Genomic DNA, 20,954 nt, shown 5'->3' on the forward strand with positions numbered 1-20,954 from the left:
ACAGCCGAGACAGGTCAATCTTTCTTGGGTGGTTGAGTTCTACTCTAACTTCTACATGCCAACCCTGCAATCTGTTTATGTCCGGCAGAAACAAGTCCCCATTACAGAAGAGGCTATTCAGCATGCTCTGAGTCTCCCCCTATTCCAGAAGGAATGGACGCCTTCCAAGAAGCCGCACTTAAGCGCCAGAGGTACCAATTTGACTGGGACTCCGTTCTCGGAGTTATCGCTTTACCTGGTAGCCGTTGGATCTACGGATACCACCGTACCCGCCCTAAGGGAATCTTGGCTTCAGCACTTACTTTGGAGGCTCGCGTATGGGCACAGATCATGTCCCATTACGTCTTTCCGAGCACTCACGAGTCCTCCTTCACTACAGACATGGCCGTTCTGCTATGGTGCATCCTTACAGACCAACCTCTGAATCTCTCACGCCATATCCGGAATGCTATGGAACACGTACAAATTGCGGGCAATTTACCTTTTCCCGCCTTGGTCTCCGATATTGTCTCAGTAGCCGGAGTCTCCTACAGAGCTGGGGACACCAAGGCCATGCTTCCACGGAATGATCAGTTTGTCCCTAACGGGAAATACCTCAGACTTCCGGCAACCACTACAAGTCTTCCTACTGCTCCAGTTGAAGATCATCCTTCTTCGACCCCACAAGCACCTACAACTGATGAATTGCTCCAGCAGATAATCCAAAGGTTGGATCAGCAAGAACGCAAAGCTAAGTTGAGAGAGCGCCGCAATAACCGAAGATTTAAACACCTCAGTGAGCTAATTAGAGGAGATTGCAAAGACTCAGACACCCCGGACTCTACATCCTTCACCAGCACCAGGAGCCATGACGGCCCCAACTACGGAGACACTGCCACCAGCCCACCATTGTTCTTGACAGATGGCACCGAGGACGGTGCAAAGCCTTAAGTGTGGGGAGGTCGGTCAGTACCTGACTTCCGGAGGTAAATTCTCTTCCCTAGCACCAATAATTAGGATATTTTTAGTTAGATTTTCTTTCTTTTATAGAATAGTATAATTTGCATAGGTTAGGACAGTTACATGCATGTTCTACTTGATTGAAAAGACAATAAGTTTCTTCTAAGACCCTATCTTTGGAACAAAAATTTCACTAATTTTTCAAAAATTTTTATGATAAAATTGCTTGAGTTGTATTTGGAACATGATGTTTGAGCTAAAGAACACACAACCTGGGAAAGATTTGAGCCTTTATGCATGGTTACATTATTTAACCATAATTATTTTATTCTTGTGTGTTTACTCCTCTATGATTGTAATCTATGTTTTGTCTCATCCTATATGTCCAATAGTTATTATGTTTATATGCTTGCATGTGATTGAGGCCATTATTTGTTTAAACTCACTTATCCAAATTAAGCCTACCCTTTTCAATTACCTTTGTTAACCATTTTGAGCCTTTAAATTCCATCTGTTCTATATTCTACCACATTAATAACCTTAAGCTGAAAAACAATTGTATATCCCAAATTGAATCTTTGGTTAGCTTAAGATGAAATTGTGTGTGCTAGTTAAGTATGGGAAATTGTGAGAACAAAGGTTGTTAAAGAAATGTGTCATTTAATAGGAATTTGGATGCCTACTCATGTGAAACTACAAGAACCGAAAATCCATGTGCATTGATAAGATATATTTATTTTAATCTTTCAAAAAAAAATATAAATACTAATAAATAAATGAATAAATAAGGGGACAAAATTTCCCCAATGTTGAATTCAGAATTCAAAGATCAATGCACATATGATAGAACCAAAATATAAGTTGAAACATAAGTATAGATTAAAAACAAGGGAATTCTGGGTAGCTAGGTATGAACTTTAAGATTACATCAAAAAATATACAGGTTAGGTTGAAGTTTGGGTTAATTAAGGATTCAATTTATCAGCTCACTTAACCATATGTATACCCGTACCTATACATTGGCCTCATTACAACCTTGAAAAGACCTCATGATGTTTGCATTGGTATATTAACTATTGTTGATTGATTAGGAGAAAAACAAAGGTTAGAAAGCATGATTAGAGAAGGATAGAGTGATTACCCTATACACTAGAGAGATTAGAGTGATATACACTACTAGTGAGGGTTCAAAGCTTGAATTTTCATGTCCCCTGCCTTCATAGGCCATTCTCTTGCATTTTTGTCTATTTTACTGTATAAGGGTAGAATTAGTGAAATTTGATTTGTAATTGTTTCGAAGAACTTATTTACTTTTGATCAAGTGGGCAAGAATCATATAGTTGCATTTATTTACATATATAGGATTGCATTGCATTTCATGAGTTTCTACATGTTCATACTTGTCTACTTTATTTCCTTCAATTTAGCATGAGGACATGCTAATGTTTAAGTGTGGAAAGGTTGATAAACCACTATTTTATGATTTATATTGTGTTTAATTGTGTGGTTTTATCATGATCTTTACCCACTTATTCATTAATTTAGCATGCATTTATATTTCGTTCCTGGAATTATTACATGGTTGAAAACTGCTCCCTAGAGACTCTTTATTATGCATTTTAGTTCTCCCTTGTCCCATTCGATGCCGTGATCTGTGTGTTAAGTGTTTCAGGCTTTATAGGGCATGGATGAGTTGGAGATTGGAAGGGAAGCTAGCAAAAATGGAAGGAACACAAGAAATTGAGGAGACAACCAGCGAGAAGCGACGCGGCCGCATGGCTCACGCGTTCGCGTGGTAGAGGAGAAATCGCATCGACGCGGCCGCATGGCTCATGCGACCGCGTGGAAAGGAACTGCATAAGTGACGCGGAGGCGTGGACGACGCGAACGCGTGGCACGAAAGAACGCGAATGACGCGTCCGCATGGACGACGCGATCGCGTGACATGCGCGATCTGCATAACCTGCAGAATTCGCTGGGGGGCAATTTCGGGCCCGGTTTTGACCCAGTTCTCGGCCCAGAATAGCATACTAGAGCCAAGGAACATGCAGAAACGAAAGAGAACATTCATTCTAGACAGTTTTTAGTTTTAGATCTAGTTTTTCACTCCTCCTCTAGGTTTTTCTCTCTAGAGTTTTAGAATTTAATTTTCAATTGGTCTTAGCATTGGAACATTGAGAAGAGTTATTTCCTCATCAAGACTTCGTCATTCTAGTTCGTTCTCTTAACTTGGTTTATTCCTTCCATGTTCTTTGCTTTGTTCAATTTTGTCATTTAAATACTTTTATGATTATTTAATACAAGAATGATTTCTTTCATTTTAATCCATTTTACCTTCCAATAATCATGTCTTCTTTTAATTCCCTTTCATATGTTATGGATTTATTATTTATAATGAGCGAGTAGTTCCCCTCACTTGATGGGGAGTTGATTGAAAGGAACTCTTGAGTTGGAAGGATTGAAGGGGAATTTGTAATTGGGTTAACTGTTGGATTGCTATCTTGTCACTAACAACAATCCCTTTGAACTAAGTGGGTTGTAACTCGTGAACAGATCTATCATTCCAACTTGTTTGACTTTCCTTTACCTAGTAAAGAATAACTAAACAGAACAACCATTAATTATAAATTAATCCTAAAATCACTCCATCAATAATAGAGATTCCAACTAATCAACTCCCAGTCAAGACTTTTATTTATATTATTCAATTTCCTCAATTTAATTTTCCATCTACTTAACTCAACTTTTTGGAAACATCTGATTAATAAAATAGCACACCTTCCTGCAACTCGTTGGGAGACGACCTGGGATTCATACTCCCAGAAATTTTTAATTTAAATTTTTTGTGACATTTTAAATTGATAGGCAGATTTTGGTGAGTTAAGAACTATACTTACAACGCAACCATTTTAAAAATTTTTAATTCACCAATTTTTCGCACACATCAGGCGCGATCGCATGGATCGCGCGATCGCATGGGAGGGGTAGGAGAGGGGTGGACGCGATCGCGTGGGTCGCGCAATCGCGTTGCTGGAATTTGTGCTAGACGCACGATTCCAGCATCGTTTCAGCGCAACTCTCTGTCTCCTTCTAGGGTGTTGTGCAGTCCATGCGACGTGGTCGCGTCGCTCACGTGGTCGCGTGGAATTGGTTATGTACATGTGACGCAATCGCGTGGGTCTTTTGCGCGAAAAGCACAAGGGCAGCACCATTCCAGCCCAACTTTCTGGACGTTGGGGTTATATGCCGATCTCCAGGGCACGCGACCGCGTGAGGGACACGGACGCGTGGGGGTGTTTTATTGCAATTGACGCGATCGCATGATTGATGCGGTCGCGTCGCACGCCACTTTTTTTTTTTGCAGATATGTAATTATGCAGTATGCAGAATGCAAAATGATATGAATGTTATGAGTAATTCCAGGTTCAATGAAAAATAAAATAAAACTTGAAAACAACTAAAACTAAATAAAAAATGAAAAAGGAACGATCATACCATGGTGGGTTGTCTCCCACCTAGCACTTTTGGTTAAAGTCCTTAAGTTGGACGTTGGTTGAGCTTCCTGTTATGGCGGCTTGTGTTTAAATTCATCCAGAAATCTCCACCAATGCTTGGAATGCCAATGGCCTCCGGGGTCCCAAACTAGGCATGTGAAGCTTCTGAGCAGCTTTAAACAGATTTTCAGGCTCCCGGGGTGATGAATATCAGAATATGTTCCAGGATCCCAAACTTTGGTTCCAAATCCGCTTTCGTTTTGATCTATACTTTTCCATCTGGGCGGTTTGGAAATTAGATTCTCACCACGGTGACTAAATGTTCTCTGTGATCCACTCAATTGAGCATGATACTAATCCTTGCACTTCGAGTTGAAGCGTGGAACCTTATTGAACCTTGTGCACCGGCTCTGAGTATGAGCCATTTCCCTTTTACTCTTAAAGCCGCAGAGAGCTCTAAGCTGGCCATCTATTTCAAGCAAACCATATTCAAGTGGAATATTGAAGATAAAAGACAAGGATTTTACCCACTTGTAGTTTGTGGTGGGCGGTAACGGCCTTGGGATAGGTGTTTCCAGTGGTTTTGTAAGTTCTACTCCCTTATAATCTTTTGTGAATTCTTCCACTTCAACCATCTCTTGATCAGAGTCTTCAATTTCTCCCTCATCATCGCTCAAGTCATATATTGGAGGTTGAGAAAGATCTACCTTAGCATCATCTTCATATTCACTCGGGGAAGATTCTTCTGTCTCAAAGAAATCACTTGTGGATGCAAGTTCACCGCTAAGAGAATAGGTCTCGTGATCATCATCATCAAGGAAACCTATGTCCTGGGTTATTCCGTTCAGTTCTTCATAATATATTTGCATTGGAGGCGGTGCAAAATCCTCCTCAGCGTCAATTGTAACATCCTTAACGGAGTTCTCCACAACAACCGACTCTTCTTCTTATGCAATGACAACTTTCTCGACTTGTTCTAGTACGAAGTTATGCTCTATGCTGTTCACTGGAGCTTCCAGCGTCTCCTTTGTACTGCGTTCTTCATTGGATTCTCTACATAAAGTCATGGGGGTCTGTTGAGGGGCTGAGCGTCTGGAAGATAATTGTTTTAACTTCTCCACTATTGCTTGCTCCAGTTGATGAAGGATTGCAGTACACTGTTTCATTTATTCTTCGAGGCTAACCTGTGATTCTGACTTTGATGGATATGGGTAATGTGTATGGGGGAGTGGTGGTTCTTGGGAGTAATTGGATTGATATTGGGGCGGATAAGGATCGTATGGTGGCGAATGGCGAAAAGAAGCTTGTGAGTGTGGTGGTTCGAGGTCATGTTGAGAGGATGGTCTATAGGCACGGGGTGGGGTTTGTTGGTAGTTACAAGGTTGTCCACCATATCTTTCAGCTGGATATGCATTGTAGAATGGTCGTTGTCTATGATATCTTGGAGGGTGTGGTTTCCTAAAGGGTTGATTAGATCCTCTTGACTCCATCCATCCTTGATTGGTCTGACCTTGATGCATATTCCTGCTGTGGTTTCTATTTCCTTCAACAAAGTTAGAACTAAACTCAAAGCGAGAGGGGTGATAATTCATAATAGCTATCAGAAATACGGGGAAAAAAAAGAGAAAACAAATAAACAAGTAAAAGAAAAATATTTTTTTTTGAAAAATATTTACAATAACCAATAATAAGGCACACGTTTGCAATTCCCCGACAACGGCGCCATTTTGACGTTAAGATTTTTGCCAGTAAAGAATTTCATAAAAACAGTCGCGTTGTAGATATAGTTTCTAAACTAACAGAAATCCCTTCGTACAAATGTTTTGGTTGTCACAAGTAACAAACCCCTAAATAAATTGATAACCGAAGTATTTAAACCTCGGGTCGTCTTCTCAAGGAATTGCAGGGAGGTATGTTCTTATTATTGGCTATGAAAAAGGTAAAATTGGGGTTTTTGGAATTTGGACAATGGGCACAAGCATATTTAAATGACAAGTAAAATAAATAAATGACGGTAAAATAAACTCTTGGCAAGGTATAAAGACTGGAAGTCCTATCCTGGTTATCCTTATCAATTATGAAGAGAATTGGATTCTTCTCCCACTTTGTTAACCTCTAAGTATGAAGGTAAGTTAAGTGGATGAATTAATTCGAATCCTCAAGTCCTAGTCTTTCTTTGGGAAAGGCTAGAGTTATTGGAATATGAATTAATGAAATGAAGAAATCCAATTTTCAATCAATACTGAGTTTGATAACTCTAGAGTCACCAATTATTTAACCAAAGCCAAAGGGAAACAGAAAAATCTAAATTATTTATATAAATAAAAGACACAATTCATAGATCTGAAAATACCTCAAATTATATTTAAATAAGAAAATCAATCCAAACATGGAACATTGAAAATAAATAAATACAAAGAACCTGGGATTGAGAGTCACTCCTAAAACTAAGAGAAGTCCTGAATCCTAAATCCTAAAGAGAGAGAGAAGAGAACCTCTCTCCAAACTATATCTAAATAATTGAAAGTGAATTATGAGAGCCTCTCTCAATGGATGCATTCCTCCACTTCATAACCTCTGGTCTATGACTTCTGGACTTGGATTTGGGCAAAAAAGGCTTCAGAATCTTCTATGAGCGTTTTCTACAATTTCTGGTGCGTGGCCTCTGTCACGCGTCCGCGTGGGTCGCGCGGTCGCGTCATTCGGAGTTCTCCTTGTCACGCGGTCGCGTCGGTCACGCGTCCACGTCGTATGCGATTTGCTCAAGTCACGCGGTTGCGTCAGTCATGCGGCCGCGTCGTTGCCTCTTCGCTTCTAGCATGCGATCGCGTCGTCCATGCGATCGCGTGGATGCCAGTTCCTTCAGAAACTCCATTTTGCGCTTTCCTTCCATTTTTGTATGTTTCCTTTTCCATCCTTTAAGTCATTCCTGCCTTAGAAGATCTGAAACTACTCAACACACTAATCACGACATCGAATGGAATTAAAGGTGATTAAAATAATTAATTTAAAAGCATAGGAACCATGTTTTTCACATACATCACATAATAAGGAAGGAAAAGTAAAACCATACAATTAATTTGAATAAGTGGGTGAAGGATTGAATAAATCACTCAGATTAAGCATAAAATATATCATAAAATATGGGTTTATCAAGCATCGCACACACGTAATTGGCTTCAACGTCGTCCTCCGTTGTAGCCGTAGTCAGAGTCTCCATTCCACCAATGCAGTGGCCAATCTAGAAGAAATCCATCATTCCCACCCGGAGTAAAGCAGTCAGATTTTCTGCTTCTGCGCAGCAATATGGGAACCTCTTTTCAGGCCGTCAAAGTAATATAAAAAGGACACAGTCAGTAGCTCCAACATTGACGTATGCTTATAAACAGTATCAGAACTTGCTGCATCCAAAAACACCTTGTAAATCGCCTGCATGTTGAATAAATCCTGAATCGAATTCGATGCATCCTTCGTAGCAATTCTCACCCATATGTCACAAGGAAAAAGATTAATCGAACATTCGTACTCAATGGCTACGTTCCTTTTCTTTTTGTTTTTTCTATTCTTTCTATGCTTCTTGGATGTTTCAGCCATTTGCAAGAATTTTAGGTGGGATTATTGGAGAATATCAAAAGGAGAGATGACCACTCACGATGCGTTCTGTTTATTCCTATTATATCTTTTTAAATTTTAATATACTGGCATCAGGGGGTTTAGTTTCCTTAGACTTTTTCTTTCTTTACCAATGCTTCTAGGTAAGACCAGATATGAAAAGAATGAAATATTATATTATTATATTTAAAGCATAGCGTAATATTATATTAAATTAAAAATGAGTAATATCTATCCTATTTAACTGCTTCTATGAACACAAATACGAAGGAAATGGTTTAAACCAATTTTAATATACTTCAACTACTTTGGTTTTACAGAATATTTTAATTATTATATCATGCAATAATTTAATGCTTTTGTTCGATTATTCATTTACTAAACGGTTTAAACCAATTTTAATGTTCTATTGTTTATATTTTAATTGTTTATTTTAATTACTCATAAAATAACTTTTATGATTTGCTTTTTTTGTTCACAATAGTGAGGATTTTTTTTTTTTTTGTCAAGTGAAGTCACAATATCTCTTTTTATTCGTACAATAAAGGGAGCCATACTAAAGGATTAGTATATTTTTACCAACATTATTAATAACTCAATCCATAAGCCTAACGTTCGTTTCAGAAAAAGACATACATCTCCATGTCCAAAAACAAATGATACTATACAAGTTCATTATTTTTTTTAGATAGGTATTGACTGCAACAAACTCCAACCCAATTGTGTGCCAACATGACCCGTCCGACTCGAAATATCTTCTGCCTCTCTTTCATTAGTCTCTCGCCCACCATCTCTATGTCGCTTCGATCATTTGTCGCTGATCTTCTCTGGCAAAGCCAAACATCTGTCCAAACCACCAGTCCTTGTCATCCACTGGGAATCGAGTCTCGTTCCAGCGATGACACTGACATCTTGTCATCCTCCGAATGCATGCATCGTGGCAGATGCGCCATTTAGAGAGTAGGTAACTTTGCACCGCGATTCCACAGAGCGAAACTTTCTGCAACTCGAACTGCATACATGGCATGATGGTGAGTGACAGAAATGTAAACATCAAAGCGTTTATTCTATGTGACTAGTGACATCCACGACATATCTCCTTCCCAGTCCAACTTCATTGTCATTTAGTTTAACATAAAATAGAATACTTAACTATAATTAATTTTAACTTACAAATTCATAAATTTTTATTATATTAACCCAGATAGATTTTAGATCTATCAACAATAACTACCAAGAAATCAAATTTTCTAAAGTGACTCCTCTGACACAAAACCTGCAAAAGGTGTTCACTAGCCAATCAAAAGAACCAAGTTTCAGAGTAATCTCTACCGTCAAATTAGAAAACAAAACAAATTCAATGGCTCTCCACTAAAATATGCACCAGTCAGCAAAAGTTAAACCCTATGCATACCAGTTAGCCAAAGACGTCTGGCTCACCGAATCCGTGTCCCAGATTTAAAGGTCATGGAAATAGTGAGTGAGCAGTCAGAGTGAGAAATAAGAGAAAATTTCATTTTCCTTTTTATGTAGAGTAGTTATATCATCAATTTCTCATTCGTTCACTGTTGGATCGGTTCAAAACTTGGGTTGCAAATTCGTCTCATCGAGTTCTTCATTTTGTACGATTATACTGTTGATTCAAGGTCTGTAGTGGGAGAAATTACTGTCGCATAATAGCTCTAATTTTGAGTATTTTTCATCTGTTTTTTAAGTTTTAATACTTTGATATTTTTGTTAGTTATATGTACAATTTGTGTTTTGTTTAAGATTCTCTTATATCTTATATTTGATTATAATGAAGCTATTTCTTTAATCTAAACGAATCGTGATTTTACCTCTCATATTGAGAGAATTTTTCACATTAAAATTTTAGTATGTTCTTAATATTGTTTTACTTAATATATTTGCTTGTTAATATATTTTCCTGTTTAAAGTGCTTCTATATTATTCTTGTGTTGGATATTTATATGATTTTCATTGCTAAGCTCTATCACTTTGAAGGGTCCATTGTTTTGATGGCCCATTAAAGGCCTAAATCTCTTCGTCATAAAGACGAAAAAATCCGACCAAAATGAAAAGGAGCCCCCTTTTAGTGACCAAATCCTCCCGTATTAAGAAAGAATTCCACTCTGATTCTCCATATTAGATTAATTAACAAGTATAATTATCTGTGTTATGCAAGTGATAAGATTGAAATTATAATTTTAAATTATTTTTTAAAAATTAATTTAAATTATAATAATTTGATTAATAAAAAAAATAATGTTATGCGTTGTTTGTTTTTTTTAATCGTAAATCTAAAATAATTATTAATCAGTTTTAATAATCTACTCTTTTCAATAAATTAGATATATATACCGAATGCGATCATAAATAATATAGTAATAGTCGTAATATATATAAATTGAGTCAACAATTTAAATTTTTCTAAAACTAATTTAATCAAATACTAATATTAGAAATAAATTACTTAAATAATATTTAATCTATTCTAGTCTTTAGACATGTATAGATTAGAATAATTCTCGTAATGACAACCAACTGAAACAACATCGTATGTTGGAACATTTAAAATTCATGCAAATTCAGACCATTCCCTTGTTCTTTGAAAACCTTCCATATCCCTGATAGAATTGAATCGTAATTCCTTTTATGAAAAAAGAGTTACAGATGTGGCTTTGACGTGTTGGAGACCAAAATTTGGAAGTCACTATTTATATCTAAGTGTGACACCCGTTAAACCCTAAAGGTCAAATAAAATAGTATCTCTGGTTTTATTCTCATTTAATTTTAAATCAAAAGTAATAATAACTTATTTAATTCAGCATTTATGATAATAAATGAGATGACCATTATATAAGTCATTTAATGTAAAATAGCTTAATTTGTGATTATAATTAATATATGTATTGCCCATAAATAGATTAGGAAATAATAATTTCGTAACAAAATAATCATTCAATTTGAATTACAATTAATTGATTGATAGAAATTATAATAAATTGTATGATATTTAAATAATTAACCAAATCAATTAGTTGATATAATTAATTTATTGTAATAAATTGAATTTAATGAGTTAAAAGAAATAAATCGAAAAACACCATTAGAAACATGCCACGACAGTATTATCATTAAGTGTATAAATTAAATTTTTATATAATAGAATAGATATTTACAAATTATTATATTAAACACAGACTAAAAAAAATACTAAACAAAATAAAATGCATCAATGGTAAAATATAACCTAAAAAATCACTTAAATTCAAAAAGAACATGTGATGAATTATAATAAATCTATATATGAGAAGTAAAAGTAAAATAAATAATTAAAAATAATGTAAAAATAGCAATTAAAAAAGTAAAAGAAGATAGAAAAGATAATGTGTAGAATAGAAAAAAAAATGTATTGCAATAGAAGATTAATATAATTAATTAATACAAAGGATGAAAGAGAAAAATCAAAATACGATTTTATTAAAAAAAATTTCAAAAAAAATATTTTAAAGATGAATCTATTAATCAACTTTTATAAAAATATTACGAAAAATTTAAATTATCTTTAAATAAAATAATAATACCCTTAAGAATTATTAATCAAAATAAATAAAAAAAGAATTAATATAAAACAAAATCATAGAAAAATAATAGCAAAATTAAGATAAAAAACAAAAATAAAAAATTATAAATATTTTACCTGAAGTACAAAATAGAAAGGAAGAAAAGGGATATAAAAAATAATAAGATAATAAATTAAATTAATTGAGTTCATTTATTTCATTGTTTTATATATTATTTATTAAATAATTTAATATCTATCTCGATCAAATTAAATAATAAATTAGTTATAATTAATTTAGTTTAATGAATCAAAAAAAATTAAAATAATTTGATATTTACTCAAATTAAATTAAATATTTGAAGTTATGATTAATGTAATTTAATGAATCAAATAAAATATTAAACGATGAAATATTTATTCTAATCAAATCAAATTACATAATTGATTAGTTATAATTAATACAATTGAACGAATCAAACATATTAAATTGAAAAATAATTTAGTTAATTTGTATCTTAAGGACACATTTTAAAAATATTTATTTTTCAACAATTTTTATAAAATATTTTTTTATAATATTTTTAACCTATGATCTAAAGACACAGTTATAATAACCCATTAAAAAGTACTTAATTAGTTAATAAAAATAATTAATATAATTGATTTAGTTCAATAAATTAAAAGAAATAAATGTAAAAGGAAGAGATAAAGAGAAAGTGAAATTATAAAAACGTGTAGCCATTAAAAAGTAATAAAAAAGTCCCTTTTATTTTTTTATTTATTAATTATTACTTTATTATAACTAATTTCACAATATTTATTATACGTTATTCATCTTACAAATTAATACAATCAATTAATTGATATCAATTATTGATAATTAATTTTAATTGATATAACTCATTTCGTTATACTTTCTAAATAAATAATTAAAAATGCACATCTCAATTTTTTGTTAAAGTAGAATAAAATAAAATACATAAATTGAGTAGATATACATCTCAATTTTAACAACTCAAATAAATTAGTACCATAAAATTAAATTTAATGTCTATTTTAAAAATAATTACTGACATTTTATTCTTTTAATTATTAATAATTTAAATAAAGTAATACCCTATAACTTATTTTGTTATCTATTTTAAGTAATTACTAACATTCTATTTTTCTAATTATTTGCTTGTCTTATTTATCATTTATGCTTTCAATTAATTATATTAATAAACAAATAAACTAAATTAACTCCAGTTATACCTGGACTATTCAACAATTCAACATAATCTTTTTAATTTGAGATTAACTACTAACGATAGAAAATAAAAAAATTTAGAGTAATTCAATATTACGAGCATTAATTATTATTGTAAAATAACCTAAAATCATAATACAATTTATTTTTAAAGAAATAATCAAGTATTATTGTTAATTATGAAATAACCTAAAATCATAATGCATTTTATTTTTAAAGAAAAAATCATCCATTAATATTTATAAATAAAAATTATCGTCAAAATGCTTTGATTAAAAATATGAAGGGTTAATTACTATTTATTATTAATAATATATCGATTATATCAAAAAATAAAAATATAATTTTTCACATTTACACGATTAGAAGAATTACCATCATGAGTAAAATTTTGTCAGAAAAAAATTGCATACATAGTGAATTTAAAAAATAAATATTATTAAGTAATTATGTTTTTTTTTTAATAAATAGTAAAATATTAAATATCATAAACTATATTCTTTCAATACAATTTATAAATATTAATAATGAAAATAGTCTTACTAATATAAATGATCAATACAATAATTATAAGAAAAAATAACTAATTACATAATTGCATAATTTTTAAGATCCTATCTAGTTAAATCTAATGGACAAATAAAAAAATATCTATATGTGATAATATCCTAATATTTTAGTATACCATAAATCATATTATAAATTTATATATCATATTATAATTTTAAGTCAACTCCTTAAACACATTATAACATAAACCATCTAAAAAAATACACCAAATTAACGATACGGGTCACAACATACACTCTAAATTGTCACGATATTTCAAACAAAAAGAGCATGAATACAGAGAAATCAATGAATATAACTAAAATAAAGAGCAACAAAGAGATACACACAAAAAAATAATAAAGAGAATCAATAAAAGCATTAACATATAAACTACATATACAAACAATGTATATATTAATTGTGAATCACAAAAAGAAAAGACATATATATATATATATATATATATATATATATATATATATATATATATATATATGAATTGAAGCACACATGACAAAATAGAATATTACAAAATAAAATTATAGTAAGATTATTTAAAAATAACGTAAAGATGACACATCTTTTTTATTAATCAGAAGTTAAAAGAAAAAAAGTATGCGTCTAATAATAATCAATTAAAATAAACAAAAATTTTAAAAAAATAAAAAAATAAAATGTATAAATAAAGATAAAAGAAACAAAAATTAAAGAAATCATAAAAATTGTACCTTAAACACGAGAGAGAGAGAGAGAGAGGGGAAAAGGAAGGGAGGGAGGGAGAGAGAGAGAAAAGAGAGCCAATGAGTAAAAAATATTTGATCTTATATAAATAGATGGTATTGAGAAAAAAATAAACTAATTAAATTAATTATTAAATAATTTAATATTTACTCCAATCAAATCAAATAATTAATATAATTAACCAAATTAATTAATTACTTTAATTAATCAAATCATATAAATTATAATAAATGGTGAGATTTGAATGTCTAATCAAATTAATTAATTGATATAATTAATTGATTATAATTGATTTGCTTTAACGAATTAAATGAAATAAATCAGGAAATACTTCAAGAGTATGCCACATTAGTTCCATCATTAAGTGCAAAAATCTGATTTTTATATAATAGAATAAATAGAATAGATAGATAATAAAGATATTTTCTTAAATTAGTATAATTATGCATTATTTATTAAATATTAATTGTAATATTGTAATATAATTATAATAAAGATATTTTTCTAAAATAAATTTATTTAAAAAATATAAATTGGTTATTAATAACTGGTGCCATTATCATATAATTATCATATTATTATTATTATTATTATTATTATTATTATTATTATTATTATTATTATTATTATTAAAAATATTTTTGATTGATAATTGATAAGTAGTTTAATAATGCGTTAAATATTGATTTTATATAACTATAATAAAGATATTTTTCTAAATTAGTATAATTATGTATTATTACTTAAATGCTAATTATAGTATAATTATAATAAAGATATTTTTATAAAATAAATTTAAAAGAGAAAATAGTGCATTCATTTTAGCGGAAAAATGGATTCATAAGGAATCGACACCTCACTTCCATTAATTGGGAAAAAATTCAGTTTTAGTATATTAAGTAGAGGCCACCAGACAAATATTAAAAGAGTAAACGACCAAAACTATTTTTAATTTTTTAAAAAGACATAATATCCCCACCTTTATAACAACAAAAATGTCATTAAAATTTATAAAATGAAACAAAATTAACTAAAAATATTTTTTTATAAGTGTTAAATAATTTTTGTATTTGACAAATTATTTATGCATTTGATCCAAAAATTTGTAAAAATATTTAGATGAATATTTAAAATGTACATATAAAAAATTAGATCAAATTTGATCTATAAATTTTTTATTTTTTAAAATTATTCTTGGAGGTTGACAAAAAAATCTCAAAAACAAAATCACTTAACATAAAATTACCAGATTTTAAGAATAAAAATATCTTATTTTTTTAGTTATACTTGCAAAACATTACGTCAAAATCTAATGTTTCAATGTGAATTTACAATTAATATTAAATATTTTTATCGTATTTTAAAATATTTTAAAAATATTTTATTAATACAAATATAAAATATTTTTGTTAGTGTCTTCAAACGTCATAGACGAGTCAGAAAAAAAAAAAAAAAAAAAAAAAAAGAAAAAACAAACGTCATAGAAGAATTTGGTAGATATAAACTAGAGCGCTTAAACTTAGAACTCTCAGTCTAAGGTATACAAAAGCCTTTTATAAATTTACTTTTGTTTAAAATATCTTCTGCCTTCAGTATCAGATTGTCATTGTAAGTATTCTAATAAATTCTGTGCTTAAGTACGTTACTTTGATAACTTATATTGAACAGCCCCAAAAATTTATCAATTTGAGATTAACTAATGCTTCGAATGTTTTTTCAAATACTAAAGGTATATGCTAATATATAATTTTTAAAGAAATTAATATTATTATTTATTAAAAGTACAGCTAAACGGGAGGTAATTGTAAAAAGTAAAAGTGCTTCTGAACAATAACGAGACGTTGAAAACGAAAGACCAAGAGGTGTCGTGGTCTAGTTCGTTATCACGTTAGTCTAACACACCGAAGGTCTCCGGCTTCAGTCTGGGTGACGCAATTTTTATTGATAATCTTTACCTGTATAGCAGAGTCGTTAATAGCGTAGAAGCCTTCGTTATTTAAATGTATTTTACTAAATTGATTCAATGAATCAACCCATTTGGTACGAGCTTCCATGTAGTCATGTACTTCATCCATCTGAGTGCATTTCAATATATTGAAACGGTGATGAGGGTGCTTCGCTTTATGATAGAGTCTCGATGCATAGCAATCGGCGAAATGTTACATCAATCATGCTTCAAGAATACGATCATCCTTAACGCATTCATCTATTTTCCCCGGATCCTACTGCTAAGTCCACTAAAACTCCTTTTAAACTAGTTATGCATATTTTTAAATTTTACAATCAGAATATTTTAAGAGTCTACCATGTAAAAACCTCACATCTTGTCATGCATGGATTTTCATCATTAATATGATACTTTTCCATGAGGTTACCCCCTTTACATTTTACTTATTTAGGTTTTCTAGTCCATTTTACTTTCTACGAAGTTTTCATTTTAGACTTTAGTAGTAGTAGTTTCCTAAATAACCCCAAAGTTAAAATTTGCAACACTATACATTCCGTTGCTCACAAACATACTAAAAGCTCCCTATATGAGAAGTGATGCTTGATTAGAAGCAAATCACAACCTCCGCAAAACAAGAACCAATTATTTCAGTTCAGACAAGACACTTGGAAAAGTGGCATTCATCCAAGCCAAATATATTTATAGAAGCCAAAAAACTCAGTTAAGCATTTGAACATCATTGAAAATATAATAACTCAGAATATCCTTTCTACCAGGAAAAAACAAAACGGAAGCTAACATAAAAGCTGTACTTGAAACCTACTCATGCAGCTTTAGCTGTTTCACGGACTAGAGAAAGCTTAGCCAATAGACCACACATTTGAAGATAGGAACCAACCCCATCACAAATTCTCATATGAGCAAATCCAGTTTCCTGCAATTGAAGGAAACCATGACAAATTCTCAGTCACTTACTACTAAGTAAAACAAAGATTACAAACACAGCAAACAGATAAGCATGTACCTTCATGAATTCCAATTTCAGATACTCAGCCATATCATAATTTTTTATAATACGGAAAATTGTTGTGATGATATCTGTGGGGGAGTATCCTAAGTCATATAGTTGTTTGAGGCCCAAACAAGCCTCATCGAAATTCCCTTCGAGAACATTACGCACCATATTCTTCACATGCAATGGATGCGGCTGGTCACAAACCTGAAAATAATCACAATCTTTTAATGAAATCATGGTGAATCTAACAATTATAGATTAAAAATCGTAGTCAATTCTAACCTTGAAAACATTTTGTTGGTTAACAAACTGGAATCCACTGTATGTTGCTTGTAAGTTATTCAACGCCTGCCTCATATCACCATCAGCAGTGAAAATGATGGCTTCAAGGCCTTCAGGAACATAGGGAACCTTGAACAATAACACAGTTCATTTTATCATGCATTTCCTCAACAGTAATGAAGATTGAAGAACTGAAGATAAATAGATGGCAACCAAGAAAAAGTTTTAAATAGGGTGCTTTTCCTAACAAATTCACATTTCCAATGACAATAACCTTTACAAGAAATTTCAAAAATAACCGCAACAGAAGTATCCTCAGGCTACGATGATGCTAGTGTTGTACCTTGTGCCACCCTTTTTAACACTATAATGAGAAATCAAGGAATGCATAGACAACTTGACATAATTCCATAAATTGCCCGCAGAACCTAGATAAACAACTTAGTAACCTCCCAACATGATGAAATGGCAGCAACATAATCAAGCAAAGCCCTTAATTCACAATTTCACGTGTTTTAGAAGACAATAGTTTGAATTTTTGAAGGGTACAAATGGCACAGATAAAATGCTATATAACATCTGGAGGTTGTGCATTTAATACAAAATGGTATTAAACATGGAATAAATCAAACTCCAATAAAAGGCATTTCTAATGCCCTGCATTGTAATATTTGAAAAAAGAAAGTAAAAAAGGACATAAATGCAAACCACCAGAAGGTGGCGTGGCATTAGATAAGAAATTTGCATGAGAACTAATATGGCGGCCGTTAAGCTGTATTTTAAGATTTGCATAAACAGCAAATAATAGAGAAATTTTCAAATTAAGAGCACTCCCTGTAGTTATCAAAGAATCAATTATAAAGGAGGAAGAGAAAAGAACAAGAGTACAATGATAAATAAGGCATGCAACTACAAAAGCAAAAACAGATAAGCAAAACAATGAAGATGTCAATTCCATATCTATGATTTACTAATATGAGCCATGAAAGCACCAAAATTCTACACAAACTTAAACTTCAGATGGAAAAACAAATTCATAGAGCTTTTAAGGCTTACCTTCTCAGCTTGAACCACAACCATGAGGCGACCGAGTATCTCCTCATCAGACAAGCGCGAAAATCGCACAATGGCACATCTACTCTGAATGGGCTCAATAACCTTAGAGGAAGTGTTGCAAGCAAGGGCAAACCGAGTAGTATTCGAGTATATCTCCATTGTCCTCCTCAAAGCTTGCTGAGCCCCCGAAGTCATACTGCATTAAAAATCAAACAATTAAGAATCAGTAATAAGTAATAACAATTATAATTTCTTCTTGTTTTTCATCCTAATCACAAGCATCAAAGCAAAATTAGATACCTATCAGCTTCATCGAGAATAACAATCTTGTGGCGGCCAGGAGGGAGAGTAACTTTCTTCTGAGCAAACATCTTGATCTTGTTCCGGACGACATCAATTCCACGGTCATCGGAAGCATTGAGCTCAAGAACAGCTTCCTTGGAATTGGAACCGAGAAGCTCATGAGCGAGTGCTAGTATGCTTGTGGTTTTACCAGTTCCAGGAGGACCCTAATAAAGAAACAAAGAGAAACAATTTCAATAATAAATAAGGAATTCACATTTCACAATTATTAACCTAATAAAAAGAATGGAATTGAAAAGAGAGAGAGGTTTGATGGATACATACAGAGAGGATGAGATTGGGCATGTTGCCGTCTCGGGCGATGACTTGAAGGCGGGAGACGGCATCTTGGTTGCCAACGACGTCGGAGACCTTAGAGGGTCGGTACTTCTCAACCCAGGGAACATCGTAGCCGCTGTTGTTTGACGATGACGATGCCATTCTTCTTCTTCTTTGCTTCACTGAGGAAAACGAAGAGAGTGAGAGTATGAAGTCTAAAAAACCCTATGTGCCCCCAACTAGGGATGGAAAGGGTTCCCAATGGAGGCGGGGGCTACCCGTTATCCGCCAGAAATCCCCCGTTTTCATACAAAAAATTTTAAAAAATCAGGAAAATAAAAATGAAAAAACAGAAAAAAGAATCCTAAATATATACAAACATAATGCATAAAACAAATATAATTTGACTCAATTAGCATAGTGTTTGGCTAAAAAGCATAACATTAACATAATCTTCAAGACTTCTTTCATCACATAGTCCAAGGATAGTAGAATCCAGAGTTGAAGACTAACTTATCATGCAAAATAATAATTACATTTTTGAAACTAAAACAATGTGAATATGTGATATATAATACTGAATCTGCATATACAGTGAAAGACTAGAAAGTAAAATGAACAATAAGCACATGCAACAATGTCTTTCAATCTTCCAATACCGCACCTCAAGAAGAAAAACATAAATGTATAACAGTCCATCAACAATCCAGCATACATAACAATCCCATCAACAATAACATAAGTCTCAATACAGAACCTTCGAATTGGAACGAAAACTTCTACTTTTAACTTCTAAAGACACTGAAAAAAAAAATTAAACAATGACAAAAAATAAAACAAATGAATAAACTACCACAAGAATACAGAGGATATACGGGAAAAAAAAAAGAAAAACAGAGAATACAGAAGCATAAATTAGTACCACAAACTGGAGAAGTGGATGGCAAGTCGGCAACACCGCAGAGCCCGGAGAAGAAAACGACGGCAGCGATTATCGACGAGAACTGGAGAAGGCAGATCGAGGAGACTAATCGCGAGGAGAAAACCTAGGAGAAGACCGGCGAATGACGTGGAGCTCCAGGCGCGGTGAATTGCAGACGGCAAAGATCGAGCCGCGGTGAATCGCGGATGACGGAGCTCCAGGAGTGATGAATCACGGACGGCTGTGTGAGACTGTAAGTGTGTGGCTATGTGGGTTGTTGTCTTGTTGAGTTGTGGGAGAAGAGAAAAGTGATGAGTGATGAGTGATGAGTGATGAGTGATGAGAATGGAGAATGGAAAATCTGAATATCTGATGGTGAATGTTGAATTCAAGGAAAGTGATTTAGGGTTTGTGTGTGGTGTGCAGCCGTGAGAGTGTGTGCGGCGCCGAGGCTTGAAGGAGTGAGGGGTTCAGGTTATGGTTTTAGGGTTTTGGGGCTTGAGAGAGTGAGCGAGAAAGGCCAAGGGCCCGGTGAGGGCGTGAGGCAGCGGATTAGAGCAGGCCGAATAGCAGAGGTGACACAGGGGTTGTGGCAAACCGTAAGGGTTAGGGGAGACCGGAAGAGTCACGAAGTTTCTCTCTCAATCTTTGGAGGGAATTTCTCCCAAACTTCGTATTTTTGGAGGGGCCTAAAATATCAAAATCAAACTACTAAAAAAAAGATTTTTTATTTAAATAAATATTTTATTTAGTGAAATAAATTATAAAAATTATTATGAAAATACCTCCTCCAATTTTATCTCATTTATCGTGTAAACGAGATAAAATTGGAGTACATGACACGTGTATATTTCGTTTAAAGTGTCAACGAGATACGTATTAAATTATTGCATTTATAGTGTAAACGAGATACGTTAAGATAAATTTTCAATTGCTATAAAAGAATATGCAATTC

General features: G+C 32.5%; 1 protein-coding gene across 1 annotated transcript; it reads right to left on the reverse strand.

Moving 5' to 3' along the window:
* Window positions 1-16,768: 16,768 nt before the first annotated feature.
* LOC130954244 (replication factor C subunit 2) lies at window positions 16,769-20,652 on the reverse strand. The gene is made up of 7 exons (XM_057881306.1): window positions 20,000-20,652; window positions 19,084-19,259; window positions 18,757-18,965; window positions 18,457-18,652; window positions 17,401-17,529; window positions 17,128-17,322; window positions 16,769-17,037 (listed from the first exon to the last, which is right to left on the reverse strand). Exons 2-7 carry the CDS (start codon window positions 19,237-19,239, stop codon window positions 16,927-16,929), a joined length of 996 nt encoding a protein of 331 aa, XP_057737289.1. The 5' UTR covers window positions 19,240-19,259; window positions 20,000-20,652; the 3' UTR covers window positions 16,769-16,926.
* Window positions 20,653-20,954: the final 302 nt, after the last annotated feature.

The sequence above is a fragment of the Arachis stenosperma genome, chromosome 1 (genome assembly GCF_014773155.1).
Source record: "Arachis stenosperma cultivar V10309 chromosome 1, arast.V10309.gnm1.PFL2, whole genome shotgun sequence".
NCBI lineage: Eukaryota > Viridiplantae > Streptophyta > Magnoliopsida > Fabales > Fabaceae > Arachis > Arachis stenosperma.